Source organism: Anopheles moucheti, chromosome 2 (assembly GCF_943734755.1).
Source record: "Anopheles moucheti chromosome 2, idAnoMoucSN_F20_07, whole genome shotgun sequence".
In the NCBI taxonomy this organism is placed as follows: domain Eukaryota; kingdom Metazoa; phylum Arthropoda; class Insecta; order Diptera; family Culicidae; genus Anopheles; species Anopheles moucheti.
In genome coordinates this window covers 22,074,629-22,097,380 of record NC_069140.1, presented here as the reverse complement: position 1 = coordinate 22,097,380, position 22,752 = coordinate 22,074,629, and the positions used below count along the sequence as shown (strand labels likewise).

Genomic DNA, 22,752 nt, shown 5'->3' with positions numbered 1-22,752 from the left:
TCTAGCCATATCGCAATTGGATTAGACACTAGATGTATGAGTGCCGTTGCATGAGTATACGGGTGTGTATGTGTGGATCTGCAATTAGCCTGCGACTGAGACTGGGTGCAGAATGTTGGTACGAAGCGTGCTCGATATAATTGAAGATAAACAGAACGCCACAGCACTAAGAACCCGTGCCATCCCTAATGAAGTTACCATTTGTGGCAGGTTTCCCTCAACGCAACCATCTCAAACACCCACCTAACGAACCACTGCCTGCCGATGGTAATAATACTGCTGCTGTTTGTCCCCAACACCACCATTTTGCTAATGGGTTTGTATTTGTAACATCACCGACCGCACCGACCACGATGGTACGACGCACCCTTCGGTGCCGCCGCATGTGTCAACAGACGGCGGCGCGTGATGACAAGTGGCCGGAAATCGGTGGCAAAGAAACCAGCCAGAACTAAACCGATGAGACAATAATCATGCAACACCATTATCATGCTCCATTTAGCTGATGTAGTGCTGGTGTTGTGCTTGCGTCTTCTGATCTCTGATGCTTTCCGGATGTGCCGTACCGGAATGTGTGCGAAATGAAGCACACCCGAACGGAAGGTGACGACTTTACACTCACTGTTTGTAAACGGTTTAATGTTTTTTTTCTTCACTGTACGAAATACGTGGCGCCCGTAAACTATAATTCCGCACCCTCCAAGTTCTTAATCTTCCATCTGCTTTAATGTAGCCAAAAGCCGCAAAAGATTCGCAAATAATTGCTGCTTTTGGTCAATGCGAAGCTCAGCCGCGAACATCAAAAGCCAGTCGCGCGTTTTTTAAGCCACCTTCACCCGCTGTTGTAATCCGTGATAACCATTTAAATGGTGAAAAAAGAAAAAAAATGCCGTAATGTCACTAGATAATCTTTGTCCGCTTGAGTAATGAAGACAAAAAAAACGCATCAAATATCTGGCAAAAGGAAAAGCACCAGCACAGTGCTACGACGTCCTCCGCAATTGGGCTCGTGATCGTAGTGCGCTCAGCCCGAATTTATTTAATCTCTCCTTACAGGCTCGTGCTCGGTGGTCTGTTACTCGCTGTGTCGTTATTCTTGCGACCCACCGAGGCACCGAAATGACGGAAATTTTCCCACAACGTCGTTCGTTCGTTTCGTTTAATCATTTATCTTCATAAAGCATACCATTGCCCGAAATGGAAGCTTTCAGCGGCAAACGATTAAGCGCACCGTGAGGCGAAACTTTGCTAACGATGGTATTTTGTGGGGACAAATTTTCCAGTTGTCAAATGCGAGAATTTTGCTCCCTTTCCTTGCAGCTTTAAAACGTTTTCTCTACGCATGAAATTGATTGAAGTTTTTATCCTACAGGTAGCAACTCATTGAGTTAATTTTTCACTTTTGTACTCCTGGAAACTAAAAGCAAATAATTACTCCTCTTCTTTAATCCACCATTTTCTAAACAATTGTTTGCCTTCCCTTCCACATTGCCTCTTTGCCCAATACAACGCAACGCAAACTAATGTTCGAAAATCGATCTCCAGCCCAAACCATAAAATCTCCAACGGCCTACGAAGCCTGTGATGATTTATGACAACCCGGGTCAAAAGGGAAATTAAGAGACACTCATAAATTATCGTCGCATGCCACCCGAAAAAGCTACCGAAAGGCGTCAAACGAGCGAAAGCAAGACGTTATGCCGCTCGGGGCCGAGAACGTACCCGTATCGTCGTCGTAGTGAATTGTTGCCTTTGCTGCTATAATTTGTATTTATTTGCTGTAACATGCCGTTGTAACGCCCGATTTCGGGCGTGAAGGATGAAGGGATGTATATTTCTTTTCCCGCTGCTCACTTGGAAGGTGCTGCAAGTAAGAACACGTCGGTTTGATTTGGAAACATTTTTCATTCCATTGAAGGTTTAGCCAAAAATCAAGCTTTAACATTCTTTTGTGTCAAATATTTAATGGCTTTTTTCCACATTATGCACTAATTATTAGTACAAATCGGTTTAACAGCTGATCTTCGATTTGATTTAAGCACATTTTGAAGCTTATGGTGGTCGACCACGATCGTTTTTAAACTGCCATCTCTGATATCCTGTAATATTGATCCCATTAGGTCCAGCTTTCAGCTCATCTGCTGCTATTATTAAACTCATTGAGAAATTAATCCATCATCCTGATGAATCATTTATGTTACGGCGCGGATTCAACAGCGCAATGCTCCATGTTACAGCTGTGCTCGCTGCGTCATTTGCACGGCCGCGATGTCCCTTCGCCCCACGCCAACAATTTTCATTTTGCGTTAAAAACATTTTCGACGAAACGATTCATTTATTTCGTTTTCCAACAAGTGTTACCCAAAGTTGAACCGTCTTGAGTGAACTTTACTCGAACATCAAAGTTGTTGGTTCCCTTTTCCCGTACAATCGATGCCTTGTTGCCAACACAGTTTCGACGGTACTGACATTTACCCACGGGGATGATACAATTCAATAACAATTATGATTTATTTCCATCCTGCGATGTATTCATACAATTTCAATAAGCACCCACCATCGTCACACTGTCCCAGTGCGGACATGAGGTACCGCTGAGGGAGCGCCCGGTTAATGGTCATCATTATTTTTTCCGTAACATAAATCAATTGGATATTAATTTTTAATTCCCCGGCCAGATGAGAGCTACCAGCCGGTGCTCGAAATAAACGATAGATTCATAAGTGAAAAGGTACAGCACCTTCTGGCTGTGCCCGGGCCGTAATTTGAACGTCCACTGTCCGGTGAGCTTTGACAAATTATCCCGTAAATATAATTATTATTGAAGTGTCATTATTTACATCGTTAGCACATTGATTTCGTTCACCGATTCCAAGTAGGAATTTCCGCTTTGAATTCACAGTATGAGCACAGCTGCAAATAGCGCGTTGATGATTTTAGGTCTGCATGTGGTTACATCAAAGCATTAACAAGGATCCACTTCTACCTCTTCGCATTCCACTTTAACTTGAAAAGAACCCAGAAATGTTTCCCTCTTATCAATTTGAAATATTGTATGCGTTTATAACAACATTTCAAACAAAATTCATTTTATTTAATAACTTTACTCAACACTTTGCACCTTCCACTTGATGGTAACCCACTCAAAAGGGGAAATGACATTCGTCAGTCGAACGAAAATAGCTTAAAGTACGAAAAAGGAACAAGCTTGTTTCAAAATGATGGTGAAATAATCCATAACACATTCCGCAAGGTAGAAGCTGGCAAAGACCAACCCACACACACATACGGAACACTCACCCATCCTTGGCAGAGCATTTCATTCGGAAAAAATCGCAATTTCCTGACGCGCGGTACCTTTCATCATGGTCGCCTGCGGAACTTCTTTTGCATTTCAAAGTTTAGAAATTTTGTGAGCCGAAAAAACACAGCTGCCAATGCTGAAGGAATGTTCCGCGCGAAGGAAAAACGAATGATTAAGTCAAGGGGCGAAGCGTACCCAAGGAAAAGCCGGAAAACCAGTCCAAGTTCCGAATCGGTCGAACAGCGACCATGGAATGTGGCCGTCTCGCTAGCGCGAGATGAACATTTCCGACCGAACGGTTGATTTTTTTTTTCCTTTGTTTTGCCTATGAATTGTGCCAGTAATGAAAGTTAGTTGAGAGAATACTTTCACATCTTCGCACCAAGGCGTGATGTCGAATCAACGATTCATTTGTTTTTCAGCTTCCTTTTTTTGCAATGGCAAATGTTATTCCATTTCTTGTACTTCCTTTTCTTTTGCGCAGGGTTTCAATGAGAATATGGTTCCTTTTTTCTTTTTGTTAAACACGCCCGGAAGAATATTGTTCGTTGCAATTCTCTAATTGTACTAATTAAAAACTCAATTAAGTGTTTTTTTTAATAAAAATGCCTTCTCACGAAATAATACGTAAAGAGCTTTAAAAAAATAACAGTTAATAAAGATATGAAGTATAAACAAGGGAACTATAATTAAACATTTATTTTGTCCGTCTTTGACTCGTTTTCGCAGGACGATAAGAGCAATCAACAGCCGCAACAGGCGATGGACTCGGTGTCATCCATGCAGTTGAAGCAGGACCAACAGCAAATGATTCCGGAAAAGAAAAAATGGATTCACGACCCATCAAGTAAGTGTGTAAATGTTATCCAAAGGAAGCAATATAGTAACTTCTCAAACAGAACAACCAAACTGACAGATTTATCGAACGAGATGAATCGCAGTTAAACAATCCAGTTAGTTGCAAGAATATTCACGAAACGTTACGACACTCTCATAACTCTTTAATCCTCTTGGAGCTCGTTTTCCCTTGCTGCCAAGTGAGAAAGTGTTCTCATTCTATGTAAAACTTTAACGGACGAAAGTAGTAAGCTGTGTTAATTAGCGCATTATGGGACACTAGAGTAATGATTCTGCAACCTCTAACGGCCGCTTAATTCTGAAACTAAGCCTAAACTAAAAAGCCAAATTGTACACGATTTTGTTGGGAAAAAACTGGGAATAAGAACAACTACGGTAGAAATTATAATGCATTATGTGCCGTGCAATAAGAAGATAAACTTATGTAACATATGAAAAGAGGCATTATTATTCTATACAATCAAGCAAAATAATCGGAGGCTTTTCGAGATCAAGTGGTAACGGTTGAATCATTTGTGAATTATTTTTAAGTTCAACTAAAATCCCTTTTTTCCCTCTCTTTTCTCTCTCACTCTCTCTCGTTCGCTTTTGGCTTAAAGACTCGCTAGGTCATCCATACCATTTCTGCCACATCAGACCTGATTTTGGTACGGATCATACTAAAAGTTAGAAAGCTTAAGATCTTAACCTGTATCTGTCATAAAATGCAGGTACCGGGCTTCATCATTCTGAACAGATTCGTAAAGGACGTAGCATTTTGACATATAGAATGACATAAGGGATCATTTTTTCCTTGACTTGTTATTTGTATGGGGGGCTGTAAGCGAATAAGCCTGGAAACGTCAAAACGCATACAAAAAAGTGGCTCAGAGTATGATTCCAGCCTTTATTTCTTCCGTCGATAAAAGGGACTTGATTTTGCCTCGCAGACAAACAGTCAGTGTTTAGCGCAAGATCTAATAAAATAAACGAAACCCACATTAAACTCAACACATTGCAGTTCAACATTGTCATTTCCGTATTCGGTTCAGGTTGAACTAGAATGTGTGGAGGTAGTGCTCCCAGAGGTGCCAACAAATTGTTCGCCCGTTCTCAATCGTATTTAAAAGGAAGGACTAGTCTTTCATCCCCTCAATGCAAAGCATACAGCGAGTCAGTCAATATAGGTTTGTACAGAATCAGCTGCCTTTCGAATCTTCGAAGAATCCCAAATTTACCGCCGCACTTTGTTGTTCAAGAAGCACCAAATCTAAATATGGTTTCAACTTTGCCAGTTGCGCACAAAACCCCTGCAATAGACTCTACAATTTCATGCACACAGTAAACTATCGTTGAACACGTGAGGTGAAAGTTCCACCGAATAAAGCATTATGTTGAGGGCCAAAATTAACTGCTGGTATGACTTTGCTAACTTTTGTCCCTGCGATGTAATGCATTTCGCGCCACTGCTTTACGTTTGGTGTGCTCTCCGGGACACATACACCCTTAGACACACTCAAGAAACCGCCGTCAACGAAAGCATTCACTTGCACAAACGGGGACGATAAAGCGAGATAAAGTTACAGACCTCACACACAACGGCTCACTTATTACACGTGTTTCGCGTCAACGGAACGAAATAGCAAATGCAAATGTGTGAGTACAGCTCGTTTCGGGGCTTTTTTTTGTGCATTTAAGAAAAACTTCCGCATAACTTAGGCACTTCAGTTGCTCCAGTGCTGTGATTGTTGCTAAGGACATGGAACAATATTGTACAGCATGGGATTTCAACGATCCACTCCAGGGTTTCGGGGCTTCGCAGGGCAAACGATGCTGTACACTTTGGCCCACCGTGCGATGCGTGCACACATGCATACATCCTTCCGGTGCACATCACAGGAGTGTCGTAAAATCAAAACTCAACAAGCAGAACCTCCACCACGCTACAAAAGCACTGTCGGGCGATTGGTGCTTGCCGGTCGGTACAAAGTTGCGCCAAATTATCCACCAGAGTGCACTACAACAGGGCGGAACGGTGCTGCAAAATGGGCAAGCACGCTGTATCAGCATGTAATAGAATAGGTTCCACGGCGCACTGGGACAATGCACGCTGCAGTTTAGACAGAAGACATGGAGTACGCTAACTACTTCGAGCTACATGGACATCCCAAAAGCAACGAAAGCTTCCGCACTGTCCGAAAGCAACGCAAGATCTGATTTAAACCATGGCCAACTTCGAGCGAGTGGAGTTTGTTACATACGTTTCGCTTTATAGGGTGTGATAGTGAGCAAGATTATGATGTTGTTCATCGTGCCACTGTTTCGTGTGCGCAATTTATAGCATTGAGCCGCAAATGGGCCCCGTTACATTTATCGATCGTTGTTCACGGAATTACGGAACGGTTCATTGTTCAAGTCTGATAACGGTGAAATTGTTGTTTCTACCTTCATTGGTGCAGGTATTGATCGAACAATATATTATTTATAATATCTGTTTTATAAATTAAAATATGTTTCATTTTCTTTTGTAAAGACCACCCCCATCAGAAGCAATTATTACAGTTGTTATCATAATTCTGTTCAGGTTTTTTTGTGAACTCGTTTTTGTGGGGTTCGTCATTCAGTCAAAGTTAAGCTTAACCATTAAATTCTCGACGAGAGCGTCTTGGAGATGGCCTCTTTCTCTCTCTATATAGCTCTCGCTTTCTCTGTTGTACTCTTCCATTCAAATATTGTACAACAGATTTTTATATTTTGCATGATATGAGCATGTTGTTGAAAAGTTTGTCAGCAAGTTGAGTAGTATGGAATTTGTAAAATGAATGAAATTTTAACGTGACCCAAGCACTGGATAAGGAGCGGACCATTTAACAGGTACTAGTTCCTACCCCACATAGAAATTATTTCGATGAAGTATTTTTGATTTAGCTTCAAAATTGTTTAATGTTTTATTTTTCACATTTACCGCTTACGTTCTAGTGTGTGGAAAGTGGAATGTCCTTCAGAGCTCTTAATAACAGTCATAATATTACAAATTTATAAAACGCATCCATGTTCAACTCTGCTACGTTTTCCGTACAAGCTGGAACAAAACTTAATTTGCAAATTGAAATGACAACCGATGTTTGTAGATATTTTCTTCAATCGGTTTTTCTATTTCTAAATAACATTCCAAAATTCAACAGACAATGGAGACGCCCGGTACTTTGTAGAAACATATTGCTTCTAGAATCGACAAGGTTGCTCCGTGCTTCCCTTAAATAGCTTCACCCAAATGAAATCATGTCGCAAGTTTACGCTGAATTTCACTGCTCTAGACTGCTGAAATTATATAGCCCTCGCTTTCTCTGTACTACTTTTCTACTCAAATATTGTAAAACAGATTTATAAATACTTAACCGTCTTCAATCCCAGTAGCGGAGCAATTTCCACATGATGGAACCGAAATATAATCCCATCAGGACCCGTTCCCCGTTGACTAACCGGCTGCGGTGTAAAATATAGCAAGCCAGAAATAGTGGCCAAAACCTGCCGCCCAACCAGAAAAAGAGGAAAAAAAACAGTTTTTTAACTGGTTAACTTACAACTTTACAAATATTCTGCTAGTTATAATTTATTCTTTCTAGAGAACTTCTGACAATAAATTTAAGCATTCTTTCCGTTACGCAATGCCGAATATTTCGACAATCTTTAACAAAAACAAGCCGTGATATCGTACAGTGCGAGTGCTATTATTCGCCCAAGTCGGTCAAAGTTGTTTGGCCATCGGTTATAATGCAAGGTAGTAAAGCGATGAAGCACGATGCTGGTAACAACCGCATTTGGTGCTTCGTATGATCTCACTTCCCTTGGCTACATTGGCTGCTAAGTGCTTCGCAGCATTTACGCCTGCGTTCCCTTGGAGTACTGTCGACGTTCGGCATCGGTGGAGACTATAAATTTGCGAGATAAATATGATTATTATGTAACGTTATTGCATCCCTGGTGCAAATGTGCATTGGTGCCGAGATTCCTGGTGCTTGTAACCTGGTGGCAGTTGCTGCACGTAAGACACGTGGGCTGGAATGTAAGCATGCCATTTCGATGCTGCCCACTGAGATGCTGGCCGTAATATTCGTACCTGTGGTACATACCATGCCTAGTCTGGTGCAAGAATGTTCCTACCCCTCATGCTAACCGATTCATCGATGCACGGCCACAGCAAATGATAAACGTAACCAATGTACCGGGTTGGTCGGTATTGATGAAATGCAGACAATCCCCAAACCGTCGCAACAACGAGATCAGCGTCTTGCGAAATGCCAATACCCCCGGTGACAGTTGCTAGCTTAATGTCCGCGCTAAAGGCGCGCGTCCGGTACAACGCCACGGGCACATACACCAGGCTACATTCTATCGATGTACTACTACATTTGCTGCATTGCTTGCAAGCGCATGAATGAAGGTGCTGCACCGGAACCGGGATGGTACTTTATCCATCCCACGGCGAGCGTGTCAGCGTGTCTTGGAAGCGAAAGTTTTTGCATAATTCTTTCCGGATGGATGGTACAGTGGTGCCGAAACTCTTCTGCGCCCATCCCAACTCTCAGCCAGACTGCCAACCCCAGCTGTTGCCATCAGGTTCGCGGCTGGCACGAACATTATTCGGAAGTATTGGGTGAAATTTACGAGATCATTTTCAACTTCCCTCGTCCGTACTCGTTTAGCTCGCGCCCATACTTTGCTGGCGTTTTGATGAACGGTGCAACGTCTGCAACTATGTCGACTCGAACTCGACTTAGTGAACGGTGGTACCGCTTGCTTCCGTACTAGTTCGTACTGCTTCTTATGCATCAAGAAAATGCTTTGCTATGACTTCACTCGCTACGACATCTCATCATCAAGCATATCTTGCTTGTTGAAAAGTTTGTCAGCAAGTTGAGTAGTAAGGAATTTTCAAAATGAATGAAATTTTAACGTGACCCAAGCACTGGATAAAGAACGGTGGACCATTTAACAGGTACTAGTTCCTACCCCACATAGAAATTATTGCGATGAAGTATTTTTGATTTAGCTTTCAAGTTGTTTAATGTTTTATTTTTCACATTTACCGCTTACGTGCCAGTGTGTGGAAAGTGGAATGTCCTTCAGAGCTCTTCAACACAGTCATAATATTACAAATTTTTAAAACGCATCCATGTTCAACTCTGCTACGTTTTCCGTACAAGCTGAACGAAAACTTCATTTGCAAATTGAAATGCCAAAACCAAATGACATCTAGTTTGTCAATATTTTCTTTTATTGGTTTTTCTATTTCTAAATAACACTCCAAAATTCAACAGACAATGGAGACGCCTGGTACTTTGTAGAAACATATTGCTTCTCGAATCGACAAGGTTGCTCCGTGCTACCCTTAAATAGATTCACCCAAATGAAATCATATCGCAAGTTTACGCTGAATTTCACTGCTCGTGTGACTCCTTCGCGTCACATCAATTTTCACACGTCAACTAACCCATTCACCTCAGCAGAAGTGCGAGCGTGTAGCGATCGACAACGGTCGTTCTTTCCTTCACCAAACGGTCTCAACACCGGTTCGCCCGTGGCATCCGAAACTCATCTGCATGCTCGCGGTTATTATGAATAAATTTGCATAATACCCACCAAACGAACTTCGCAAATGCACTGCACAGCCAACCCAATCACACCTTAAAACTAAGCCACCTCAAAACACCGACTGGCACCGTCGTTATGATGTTTGTGGTCGTCAATGGCATTGGCAGGGTGGTGGCAGGGCCGCATTTCTGAATGCGCCACAAACGCGGCCGTACACGCTGTCACCGGTGTGTCTGACCTTGAATGGTTCGGTGGTGGAAGCGAATGTGCAAATTAAAACCAAAACCCCCCAGCATGGGAAAATGGCACACAGCGATGAAGTGGAATAGGTGTGACTAGGTTACGGGGTTGCATTTTTGCTTGTGTTTGTTAAGACAAATAAGCTTGTAACAAGCGCTTAATTAAAGATAGCAAGCATTCGGGCAAAATGGTGAACTGAGCTGGTGAGACAAAAACGGGAACCTGATACTCAGCCATTTTAGGATCTATTCTTTGTAAGTGAGAATACTTGTGCGTACATTGTATGTTTTAACCCGACAAAGCTCTTACAAGGATTTCGACCTCAAATGTCAAAGTTGAAGATAATTCTAGTTGAACCATTTTCTAGTGTATCATGGAATTTATTCGGTTAGATCAAGAATTCTTTCTTCTTTCTGAACTCTGAAATCGATTCTCGTTTTGCAATCTAAACATTGGCACAGCATGTCAGCCGAGAAAGCTTTGAGCAGGAATTCAACTTCAGCTGGCAAATGTTCCAGATAATGGGAATGATACCAGATATACCAGATGTTGATTGTTAAATCCAATCATTCGTAGTGCAAAATAAAACCAAGATGCTAAATCAATGCGTGGCTCACATTTCTAACTTAATCTCATGTACCTGTACGTATTTTGCGAAATGTTTCTGCATCACATCCAGTGTGGATCAAACAATGTTGTTTGCTTCCAATGTGTCGATGAGATTCGTATATATTTAATACTTTTTGTATAAACGTGCAAATTGCTCAAACCACCGGCAAAAGCTTACCGATATCTATTTTTGCCTATCGATTAAACGTCTAAATCCACGATGAACACAGCACGTGGCTAAATATTTGGCTCGTATAAATTTGCATTATTTATCATTGCCGATGAATTAATAGTATGTATCGTTGAAACAAAACAACAAGGAATATCCATACGTGCTACATCATCAGCATAGAGCTAGCACAAATAAACAACAGTGTGCCAAAGGATTGCCATTCCATAATGCTGCGAGAACTCTTTTGAAGCTTCAACCATGCTGCAACGGTGTGCACTGTTCGAGCATGCGACTATTGAGTGAGCGACGCAATTCATTCAGTCTGACGTTGCATGATGCGCTCGATGTTCCCAGCTCAGTTCGCAGCGAGTGTCATTTATGTGTTGTGTGTTTAATGCCCCCAATCTGCAGGCTGGCCGACCGTACTTGGGTACACCTTGCTGTAATGGGTACCGTGGGTAATGAATGGCACCAAAATGGTATTTTATTTTTGCGCACAAAAGAAGCAGCAGCATGCAGAAGTATGGCAGCAGCCACTTTGAACTTACAGCGCCATGGCAACGGCTGGCTCTGCTGTTACCGCTCCGGATGGATCACACGGATCACGGATGGTTTCAGCTTGTCAACCGGCTACGGGTCCGTAAGCAGCATGAATATTTCATCCTACATCAATTGCACAACATACCACGGCACGCTGCGCACCGAAAGGTTGTGAGCTAATGTTACGCTCCCGGAAACTCGGCAGGGGTTGTACGTCGGGTTGGAGGTCGAACCCAGTTTGTCGTTTCGTTCGAAAAGGCTCCAGCTCGGAAACACGCATCGACACCTTTTTCGGAGTGGAGTCATTGGATGTCCAATTCATAAAACGGGCAGATATTTCATCGCTTCTCTCTATCTCTCTCTCACACTTCCTTTTTACAGGTGATCTCTGCAAACCGCTCAACTGCAAGAAGAAAGAACTCTGTCTACTGGAGGACGCGTACACGGCTGTCTGCGTTTCGAAGAAGGAACTACACAAGAACAAGTAAGTACCAACACCCAGTGCGATGGTTCGGTTGCACGCAACCTTGAAGGTTTTCGGTTTACTATTGTGCCTGTGCCCTCCTGCATCTTCCATTTTTCCTTTCGCCTATGGCGTGGCAACTCCATTCCAACTCTGCCCCGCCGTGTACAATGGGGCACCATTTTCCTCGAAATTTGTGGGTTTTGCTGTTACTGTAATGTGTTTGTGCATTACGTTGTCGTTGTGCGTTTACTTTCACTCAACATGCCTCCTACTTCCCCCTATACCCCACTCCCTGGTTGCCTGGTTGCCTGGATCCCCGGTCAAAAAAAAAGGAAAAGAATGAACCAATCCGAAGTACATGACACAATGGTCCTTCTTGCGAAAAAGTCTCAGTCTCTTCTTTATGTTCACCCGAAATGTCCCCCCCCCCCCTACCCCCATTTCCTATCATATCCTATCATCTGTGTGGCTCTGTGTTTTCCACGTGCTTTGTTCATGTACGCCTTCACTCAAAAATGCTTCCTTTCCAACACCTTGCTGCCAGTGTGTTGCTATCTTTCCGCTGGGTCCGTTTCTTTGATTGTTTCCCTAACATTGTTACGGGTGCCGCGTGCAGACAGCCACCTGGTGATTTTGTGTTATGCGGTGGAATTTTCTTTTTTTCTTTTTTATCCGTAAAAACACTCACACACTCACACGGCCACGTAACTTCGAAACAAAATCCATTCAAAATGTTTCCACACCGGTACAGTTCCTGGCCCTGGAGTGACTGCAAAACCTCATTGTGGTCGGAAGGATCTCACGAAATTCGTGTAACGGAAAGGAGAGGAGGAAAAAAAGGAAAACAACCTCCGTTACAACATGAAAGGTATGGCAGAAATCCATTACCTAGTTGCCCTGTGCCCGCTGGTTCAGTCACTTTAACGCATTTTTGTCGACGTCATTTGTGGATTGTGGTGAAAAATAGCACGGGCGGCAAGCTACCTCACCTGACGTGAAGTTTTACCAGCAGCAAAATCTGAGTGGCCTTTTTTTATTGTTTGTTTCACATACCGTATTGTTTGTTTGTGTGTGTGTGTTGTAGTACTTTTTGTCCAACTTTGATAAAGCATAAATGGGGAACGAATTGTTTTTTTTTTTGCATCCTGTCTGTATAACTTAGAGATTAGTTTTTTCAATTAAGTCAACTACAATGGACAACGGACGATAACGGGGAGTGTCGCACCTGTTAAGCAATCGCGTGGTACAAAGTGGTGCAAACAAAAGCTAAAATCTATTACAACAATGACAGGAACACAAATTACTTTCATCTTGTTGGGAAAACGGTGCCGGGGTTAAAGTGTTTGTTTCTATTTTTGGTGTGCACTATCTTACGAGAGGTTAAGTTGATAAGGTAAAGTTTAATGGAAAATTATTTTCTCACCGACCAATAGAAACCAATCTTTCACGATGGCGTCACGATACACCAATGGTTTGCAGACAATGCCAACGACACCGGCCCCGGGTTCGCCAATGCAACTTTTTGCAGCTCGAAAACAATCCAAAACCAACAAACCCCGAAAATCATATTAAAGAAACAAATAATCTTTCACGTCGTTGGCAAACTTAGGAGGCGCTGGACAGGCTTGCGTTGCTGGGCAACGCGCGCGGTGTGTGGTTTTGCATAATTCCATTCGCCCCTTCGCAAGTCTGCGTCACCTTCTGTGCTGCAGTAAATCGAAACAAACTCCCACGAACACGTGGGAATGCAAATGAGGGCGAAAAGGTGCAACAAAATGGACGCTGATTGAGTTTACGTCTGCTTCGATGCGAGTTGTGCTTTCCTTTGTCTGCTTGCCCGTTGATAGTCATACCGGTACACTTGATGTACCGGTGGATCTAAATAGGACGAGCAAATTAAATTGTCACGTCGGATCGCTGATTGGTGATCAAAATGGTTGTAACACAAAACAGACGATTATGGGCGAAATTGTACACCGGTTCAACATGGCACCAATTTTTTCGGCACACCGTTTCTGTGTATCCTACCGCTGTGTACGCGTGTACATGCGCCACGTAACGTAATTTGAAGTCAATGAAAGGGAGAAGACTGTTATTGAGTAGTAAAAAAAGCATTGCTTTTGAAGTGCCGGTAAAATATGTTTGATTTATTTATGTTACCCTGTTACGAACACCGCACAGATATATGAAACCCATTATGAAGCCCATTTCATTTCCCCCCGGCCAAATTGTGTCCTTTCGAAAGAATATCAGTTTGATGTTTTTTATTCTCTATCTCTCTTTCTCTATCAAATTCTATTTGTTTCTTCTTCTTCTCTACTCTCCTTACAGATTCATCAGCAGCTATAACTCACTAGCAAACAGGTGCAACTCTCTTTACTTAACTCTTCATCGTGTATTCCCTGCATGAGTGTTCATTGTATGCGTATCTGGTTGATTGTGTTGTGACAACAGTGAACCGTTCATTAAGACCATTCTTATATGTGTTGGATGCTATACTTTGAGTTTGTTTGTTATACTTATTACAATAAATTTTATAGATGGGCCCACTTATGGCATCTTTCAATATTTGCAACATTTCAGAAGTGGAATTCTATCCATAATTGTAACGAAATTAATTATGCCTCCACTACTATAAATGCATTATAAATATCTGTATCACATCCAAATATGCCAGACTTGTCATAATATAGATCAATTTGACTATTTATAGTACTAAAACTTCAAAAATCCCTCACATTTTTTACCTTTTTCTAGAAGGTTTGGAACATTCGACTTATACTCTCAGATCGATTTAAAAGCTTTTAAAAGAGCTTTCATTTGCTCAATCACTTTTAAAAATTTCAAAGTATCATTTCGACTAATTTCCGTTTGAAAATGTTCAGGCACAGTAAAGTTTGATAAATTTGGAACGAAATATTTATAAGAACTTATGGATTGAACCAAACAGTGTTGTTTGTTGGGAATTACCAACCACCTCGCCTGGGCTGAGGTATAACAGTTTGTACAGTTAAAGTCTTTAGATGAGATTTGGTACCGGTCCTGATGTTTGAGGAACGGATGAGGAACTTAATCATCTATGGCTCCAAGTGTTAGCAACGTATTTGATATGTATGGGTCCCGAGTTTCCGTATCGCCCGTATCTATTAGAGCTTTGTGCTTCCGATAATTCCTCGCATATCAATTCTTTCACTCCATCTGGAGAGAGCGTGCATGAACGCAGGGATGAGAAATCATCCTTATCATTATCTTCCAATCAACTGCTTTCGATTTGTTTTGATTCCTAATGAAACAAAGCACGTAGCAGCGGTAGCATCGCACCCACTGCAGCACTCGTAATCAATCACTCGGAACTGTTCGTTCTATCCAACGCGACCGCTACCATCGACAACAACCGTTCTGCCGTCTGCTTATTGTATACCCTCTATTGCACTCCATTTTTCTTCCACTCTGCTTACCCGCTGTTATCAACACCGTCAGGGAGGAAATAATCACCAAGAGCAAATACTTCGAGGAGGAGGAAGCGAAACGCAAAGCGGACGCAGAGGCAGCAGCAGCAGCGGCAGCAGCTGCCGCCGCCGCGGCTTCCGCCGCTGCATCGTCCGGCCTGAACGGGGCCATCGGAGGAAGCGGTGTGGCTGGTGTGACCGATACCGGCAGCATGACGTTGATGGCGGCCAGCGGTGATAGTAGCACCGGAAGCAACGCAAACGACGGTACGAGCAGCGGGCTGGAGCATGAGGAGCGCGAGGACGACGAAAGCTCGTCGCAGGATGACGACGTGTTTTATGACAGCGAGAAGGAGGAAGACTGTAAACCGTGTCCGGTGGTGAAGCCCACCTATCTGTGCGGCAGCGACAACTGGACGTACTCGTCGCTCTGCCGGCTGGAGTACCACAACTGCATTCACACGACGGAAGTGAAGGTCAACTGTATGGGCTTCTGTCCGTGCAAAGGTAAGCCAAGACGGTCATTTGTGTGAAATGAGATAATTATTTCCTGGAGTAGAAGAACCATTGGTAGCAGCACCAATCGGTCCTATCCTTCATTAGCTAGCTTTCTCGAGATTGGGAGTGTCTATTCGTCAGCATATCTAACTCTTAAGCTGGTATATAATGCGGGTGATTGTTACGATACGAAAGCAAGATCATGTTTATCCTCGGTAAATCGAATGATTTATTAGAAATAGTACAGATCGTTAGCAAAATATGCAAACTTCGGAATATTTCCACAGAGAGCTCAAGCTGTACGAACAAATATTTTATTACAATTTTTCAGATAGATAGGTTCAGATAGACGTCATGCTTTTAACTCAGAAAATTCCATTTCTTGCCAACTGCAATCATGTGTGCAGTTTCATTCTCGCACTTTAATATGAATATATCCACCATGCTGATATATCCTGAGCACATGCACGGGACGTGGTTAGAGTATTTTACCAAACCCCACGCTGTCCATATGCTGCCCTGTGCGAGACGAGCTTAAACCAATTACGTTTGCTTACTTTTAATTAACTTCGATTAACGGGCCACGAGTTTGTTTTCGTTTTTAATTTCATGTCAACCGTTAATAAACTGTGCTGCGATCGTTTTTTTTTTGTATTTTTGCTCTGGTTTTGCGCTTTGTTGTTTTCCATTCTTTGTACCATTATACTTGTACGCGTTCTTTGCCTCGCGGGAAAGCGCCTGGCTCGCTGGTATCTCGCGTCTATCGCGTCAGCAACGGGAACGGCTGTGGCGCACGTGCGTTGAATTCGTACCTAGCATCCAGGGCAGCATTAAACGGTCGGTGTATTGTAGCGCAAATTGGCCCGAAAAAGATACCTATGGTGTGCCACGAGCATGCCAGCATGCCTGCGGGGAATTAAGGTACACGTCTGTTGCGCCATACCATGTGCAGGTCTGACGATGATTAAGCAAGCGTTGGTTGTGGGTCGCGTGTACAACGGCACGGATGAAGGACATGCTTTTTTCTGTAATGGACCTTTCTAGAAAAGGACATTTTTTGGGGTAAATTTGGGGAAAGTTGATGTAAAAATGGAGCCATTTCTGAATGTTTTTTTTTTCTTTTGGTTTCACTGGAACGTTTTGGGGAAGATGTGGAATTCTTCCTTGAGATTTTTTTGGTTCTTGTTCAACATGAAATTCCGACATTCGTCATATCAGCTAGCAAAAGCTCGCAAACTGTGGAAAGATTTAACCCACCCTACCTCAACATAGGTTAGAGCTTCAACTTTGCCATTTCTCGAACTCGAAAACTGTTTTAAAGGCAGAATGCGAATACTGGTGTACTATAAACCAATTTAAATTTTAAGGATAAAAACACTACAACTTTGTATTAGAATTATACAAATCACATTCTCTTTTCATTTCATCCACAACCGATAATACAAATTAGTCTTTACTGTATCTACCGTTCAGTGGAGGATCAATCCCCTTGTAGGCCCAGGGCGGAATTTTTCAAGGGGGGCCCATAATTTTGCTACGGCATTATCGGTGTTAGGGAGATGTACTTCAAACATGATGTAACAACACCAGCAAAGTCTCGGAAAGAAAGCTCCCTTGCGTACATCTCAGAGTTCTGTTGCGTAGCCCTGTAAACGGGCCTAGTAAGCTAGTCTCTATATATAAACGTTTGTATGCGCTAAGGAGAACCATAACGCCACTACTTGGATCGCCATTAGCTGGTACGAAATTCCATACAAAACCAGCAGTTTTCAGATTGCCGATACCAGGAGAGCATCCACAGAAGAGGTAGCACCTAGTACAGTAATTTTGGTCGAAAACCGCCGAAAGGTATGCAATGTTTAAACACTAACTTTCCCGTCGGTGGAGAAAAATGTCTTCGAAAACTACCAGTTTCTGAATGTATAGTACCAGGAGAGCATCCACGGAAGAGGTAGCTTCTGGTACTGCGCCGTAAGGTATGCAATGTTTATACACTAACTTTGCAACCAACTTGCAATGCGCCGTCAGGTATGCAATGTTTATACACTAACCTTGCAACCAACTTGCAATGCAAGTTTGGTGCAAGCAAGAAACTTGCAGCAAGATGGCGCGCAAGATGGCGCCCAACTTCGTACTTGCATGCAACAAACTTGCATGCAAGCTTGCATGCAAACTTGCATGCAAGTTCTTGCAAGCAAATTCTTGCATGCAAACTTGCATGCAAGTTTGTATGCAAGTTTGCATGCAAGAACTTGCATGCAAGAACTTGCATGCAAGTTCTTGTATGCAAGTTCTTGCATGCAAGTTCTTGTATGCAAGTTCTTGCATGCAAACTTGCATGCAAGTTTGCATGCAAGAATTTGCTTGCAAGAACTTGCATGCAAGTTTGCATGCAAGCTTGCATGCAAGTTTGTTGCATGCAAGTACGAAGTTGGGCGCCATCTTGCTGCAAGTTTCTTGCATGCACCAAACTTGCATTGCAAGTTGGTTGCAAGGTTAGTGTATAAACATTGCATACCTTACGGCGCATACCTAGTGTATAAACATTGCATACCTTACGGCGCAGTACCAGGAGCTACCTCTTCCGTGCATGCTCTCCTGGTACTTTAAATTCGGAAACTGGTAGTTTTCGAAGAAATTTTTCACGACCAACGGGAAAGTTAGTGTTTAAACATTGCATACTTTTCGGCGGTTTTCGACCAAAATTGCTGTACTAGGTGCTACCTCTTCCGTGGATGCTCTCCTGGTATTATACATTCGGAAACAAGTAGTTTTCGAAGAAATTTTTCTCGACCAACGGGAAAATTAGTGTCCTGGTACTGGTGCAATTTCGTTTATACTTTAAAGTCACAAAGTCGATATTTTTCTCTGCATTTAATTTATCACATAGAAACAAATGTTTTATATAACCAAGGAAGATATTTTTGATCAATTTTCTACCTTGTAAATTAATTTTTTTGCTATAAATTAACTTTGTTGTAAAATTTTCAAAAATCGCACAATCGGCACAAATTTTTTGGGGCCCCCAACACGGCGAGGCCCTAGGCGACCGCCTACTCCGCCTACCGTTTGATCCGCCGCTGCTACCGTTTTGGGTATTTACACGGCTTACAGGGTTTTTGATTACAGGGTTTTGGAGAAAAAGCGATAAAATTCAACTTTGACTGGAACTTTTACTTAAACATGGCTTCTTTTTCAGGCTTTTGCAAGATTTAAATGAAGCTTTCCTAACTCGCTTTTACTATTGCAAAGCAGATCGCGACCTTGACAGATGTGACTGTCGAAAAAGCTCTGCATGGAATGAATTTCAATTGAACAAGCTCTAAGAGGTATACATCTTATAATAATAAACAAGCGGAAATTGCTGTTCATCAGCGATCATAAAAAAAACGCAACAGAATGGAGGATCTAAACGGACATCATAAACGGAAACAAATAATGACAGTTCTCTCCCATACACTGATTGTTCAAATCTTTCCGAAGGTATACGGAGAGTATAGGGGTCGGGAAGGGCTCTAAATCATTCACCTGCAAAGAAGAGCTAGAAATTGTTAAATAATTCCACAACTATCCCCACACGGTCCAGTTCAATTCGAAAAGTTTAACATTACCACTTACACTCGGAAACCCTGTAGACACCGGGCTGCCTTCAGCAAATCTATCCCAATTCACAAATCCACGCCCAGATGGGAATTTTCAATCATGTTTGCATTATACCAAAACCATACTCCACGCAATGAGCGCTGTTTCATAAATTATTGCAATAATCTTGTGTCCGGTAGTTTGTTTGCAACCGCCCAGCCCGAAGCGTCACCGCTCCCACCGTCGGTTATGCTGCCCGCGCGTATCTACACCACGGCAAGAATTTATGTCACGAACATGCTGGCGAAATTCATAAATTCTGGAAAGCCTCCAGGAAAGTAGCGCGGGGAGAAACAAAAACCGGAACCCCATGAGCGCGAGCAAACACTTGCAACGCCACACTCTGCTCCGCTGGCACCGACATGAAGTTCTCTCGGTCGCACAGGTTAGTGTCGACGGAACGGCGGAAAAAAATGTGAAAAAATTGTTTACATATATACGACAGCGATCCGCCGCCTGCCCGTGTAGCACGCGTTGTTGGCAATATATTTTTCCTAAGAACCAAACGCCAAGACAACGGCAGTATCTCAACAAAATGAAGCTTTCCCCTGGCGTGTTCTCTGCGCACCGGGCGGAAATATGTGGCGGAAACATGGCGAACAGAGCAAAGATAAGAAAAAAATGCAATTTAAATTATGTTTACTTGCTTTTCGGTGACCGGAACGAGTGGAGCATTGTGGCAGCGTGGCCTGTGTTCCCCGTACGTGGCGAAAGCCATTTCGCTATTCGTGTTTTCCCGTGTACATTCGATACTGATTACAGTCGACGCGCCGTATCTGGCGGAATCCCTTGTTCCGCCCTTGTTGTGTCTGCTTGGCAGTTATTTTCTCAGTAATATTCCAACCAACCTGTAACATCTCCACAGCACATTCGGGGTTCGTCCCCGCTTCCCAAGCGATATGTGCGCGAGGTGAATGTATTATGTTGGATTGCGTTCTGTTTTACTGCTTGCCGTCCATTATCTGCACCACTTCAAGTCTTTCCAAAAGGACGGCAGGACGACTGCCCAGCACTTGACCATGCATCATCGCCGTTGTTTGTTACCCGCTTCCTCCCGCGCTGGACGAGACGGTGGAAGCTGCCCTTCGGTGATCATGAATATGATGAAGCCAGATGACGGTGTTGTGAATTGCTTTTGCTTCCCACCACGCTATTCCCATCCTGCTGTTAATGGTGTTTGGGCTCCGCTGCCCGAAACAATGGACTACAGCGGAATGAGCCGAACCTTCGCGCGCGACGTTCATTCTACATTACGATGCCAGTGGATCATCGTTTGCATTTAACTCTTTTCCTTCTCTCATCGCACACGAGCAAAACAAAAACAAAAATCCACCCAAAAGAATAAAGCCGGGTAAAGGCGTTATGGATGTGACTAGCGTATGCTTGTTTCTCCTTTTCATTTTGGTGCTTCGCCTTCGCCAAGACAAGTGGAAAACATTTTTAATTTCCGCCTCCAGCTACGTTGCTTGCAAGAACGCTGGCTGACTGTGGCAAATGTGTGTTCCAGTTTGGAATATAAAAACGGTTTTAGGTTTTAGGGGCTGATTGCTATTCAGCTTCGGCTGTGGGTGTGGTTCCCTTTCATCATACCGTCCGAATGAAGGAGGGGTAGGTCACATTGATGATGGAGCATGGTGCTATTAATCATGGTTGGTCGGGTTTGTCGGTACCAAAAAAAAACCTTGCAGTACATTATTTTTTCGGTGTTTTCGGTGCCCCTCATTTCCAGAATGGGGGAGAAAAAAAAACAGAAGAAATACAGTTAGACTGTCTTACTAAATCATATTCTTCGTCCATACGGTGTGTTCAGGGGTTATTAAACGCTGTCGAATTTCGAAGAATTTATTTGTTTTGTTCTTTTTTTATTTTGCTTATTTGTTTCTTAGTGTCTTCAGTATAACATTATAGGTCAAAGGGCAAAGCATTGAAACGCGTCTGTGTTGAACTTATATTTTCTAAATTGATGGACAATAAGTATAACTCAAGTACGATCGGTTCAATTTGCACGCGGTATGATCGTTGAATTTTTAAAAATATTTCCTATCATCATTCGAGTTCGTTTTTTCCATTCTTAAAATATGGTGTGTCCCGTGTAAGGTTTTAATATCTTTTTTTGTGTCGGAGCATAAGTGTCAGCATTTTTAGTTAATAATAAAATCGTACGAACCATGAGAGGAATGTAAATTTAAAATTAAGTAAATAATATTGACTTTGTTCTAAGTTCACCTGTTGGAGTTCCAACTTGACCGCTGATATGAAGATTCCTTGCTAGAGATGCTACGCTAAACCTGGTGTAAAGAGTTGCACAATATATCTGCAAAATAAACATAAGTATTCTATCAATTTTTCAATTTTATTATTATTGTTTTAAAATTAATATCAAATATAAACTGCTTCTTATACTGTCATAGTGTACTACATGATTAGTTTCATTACTTTTTTTGTGTTTAGCAATATCCTGTGTAATGATTAATGTATCATATCAACAAAACAAAAGCTCTTCTCTGATCACTAAACATGTGTACCAAATAACCCTCTAAAAGCGATCACAATCTGATATTTAACATTAATTTAAAAAAAAACCCAATTTGTTCAATTAATGTTTGTCTTTAATAATGCGCAAACTTTTCCATCGGACACTTATTCCACCGGTGGCCGTCACTAATCAATGGTCCCAATATGTGTTACACGCACCGATTGCTGCTACTTACAACTTCAGGGCTCGTTTTGAACAAATTCTGCCATCGCACACACGAAGAGCACAAGCCCGGCGTACCAAATCCCAAGCGTTTGGTAGCAAAATCATTCATCCTTGGGCTACTTCAATGGTTGACCGTTAAGCTGAAGCCTGTATGGCACCGCCTGACACTGCTGGCGACGTATGCGTGCAGGCTTCGAACCGACCAGACCTGGTCCGGCCAACCATTGGATGTGAGCAGTTTTTCTGTCTCTCTAATTGCCCATAAATTCCGACCGATTGCACAAATTCCTTTTTGATGAGCTGATTGATGTAGCCGGAACCCGGTACGGTAGCCGGTTCTGACCTACTGTCGTGCTGTGTGCGCCCGGCAGTCGACACCGGTCCCTGCTTCGAAACGAGGAAAAAGGCACACTAGTGAAAGCAAAAGCACTTTAATCTAATTATTTACACACTTACGTACGGCTAGATACAGTTCCCGTCGCATTCGGTGCGGATTGAAAAGCTTACGTGCGTTGGGGTATTGGAAGGAAAGTTTTAATGATTTCGATCGTTTGGCTAGAAAGAGCTTTAAAGCGAACGACACCGAAAGGTTTTCACAAACTAATTCAACAGTTAAAAATGATTACTTGTGTGTGTGTTTTTATTTCATTTCATTGAACACACTTGATGGCCACAAAGTTTTAATCGCTTTGTTTTTAA

General features: G+C 42.5%; 1 protein-coding gene across 1 annotated transcript in view; it reads left to right on the top strand.

Annotated features, from left to right (window-relative positions):
- LOC128299008 (proteoglycan Cow) overlaps nt 1-22,752 on the top strand; it is an 86,775-nt gene that overhangs the window by 50,606 nt on the left and 13,417 nt on the right. Inside the window, exons 2-5 of the mRNA XM_053034838.1 lie at nt 4,034-4,151; nt 11,679-11,781; nt 14,095-14,127; nt 15,244-15,719. Coding sequence (XP_052890798.1) covers nt 4,034-4,151; nt 11,679-11,781; nt 14,095-14,127; nt 15,244-15,719 — 730 coding nt within the window. The remainder of the gene's footprint in view (nt 1-4,033; nt 4,152-11,678; nt 11,782-14,094; nt 14,128-15,243; nt 15,720-22,752) is intronic.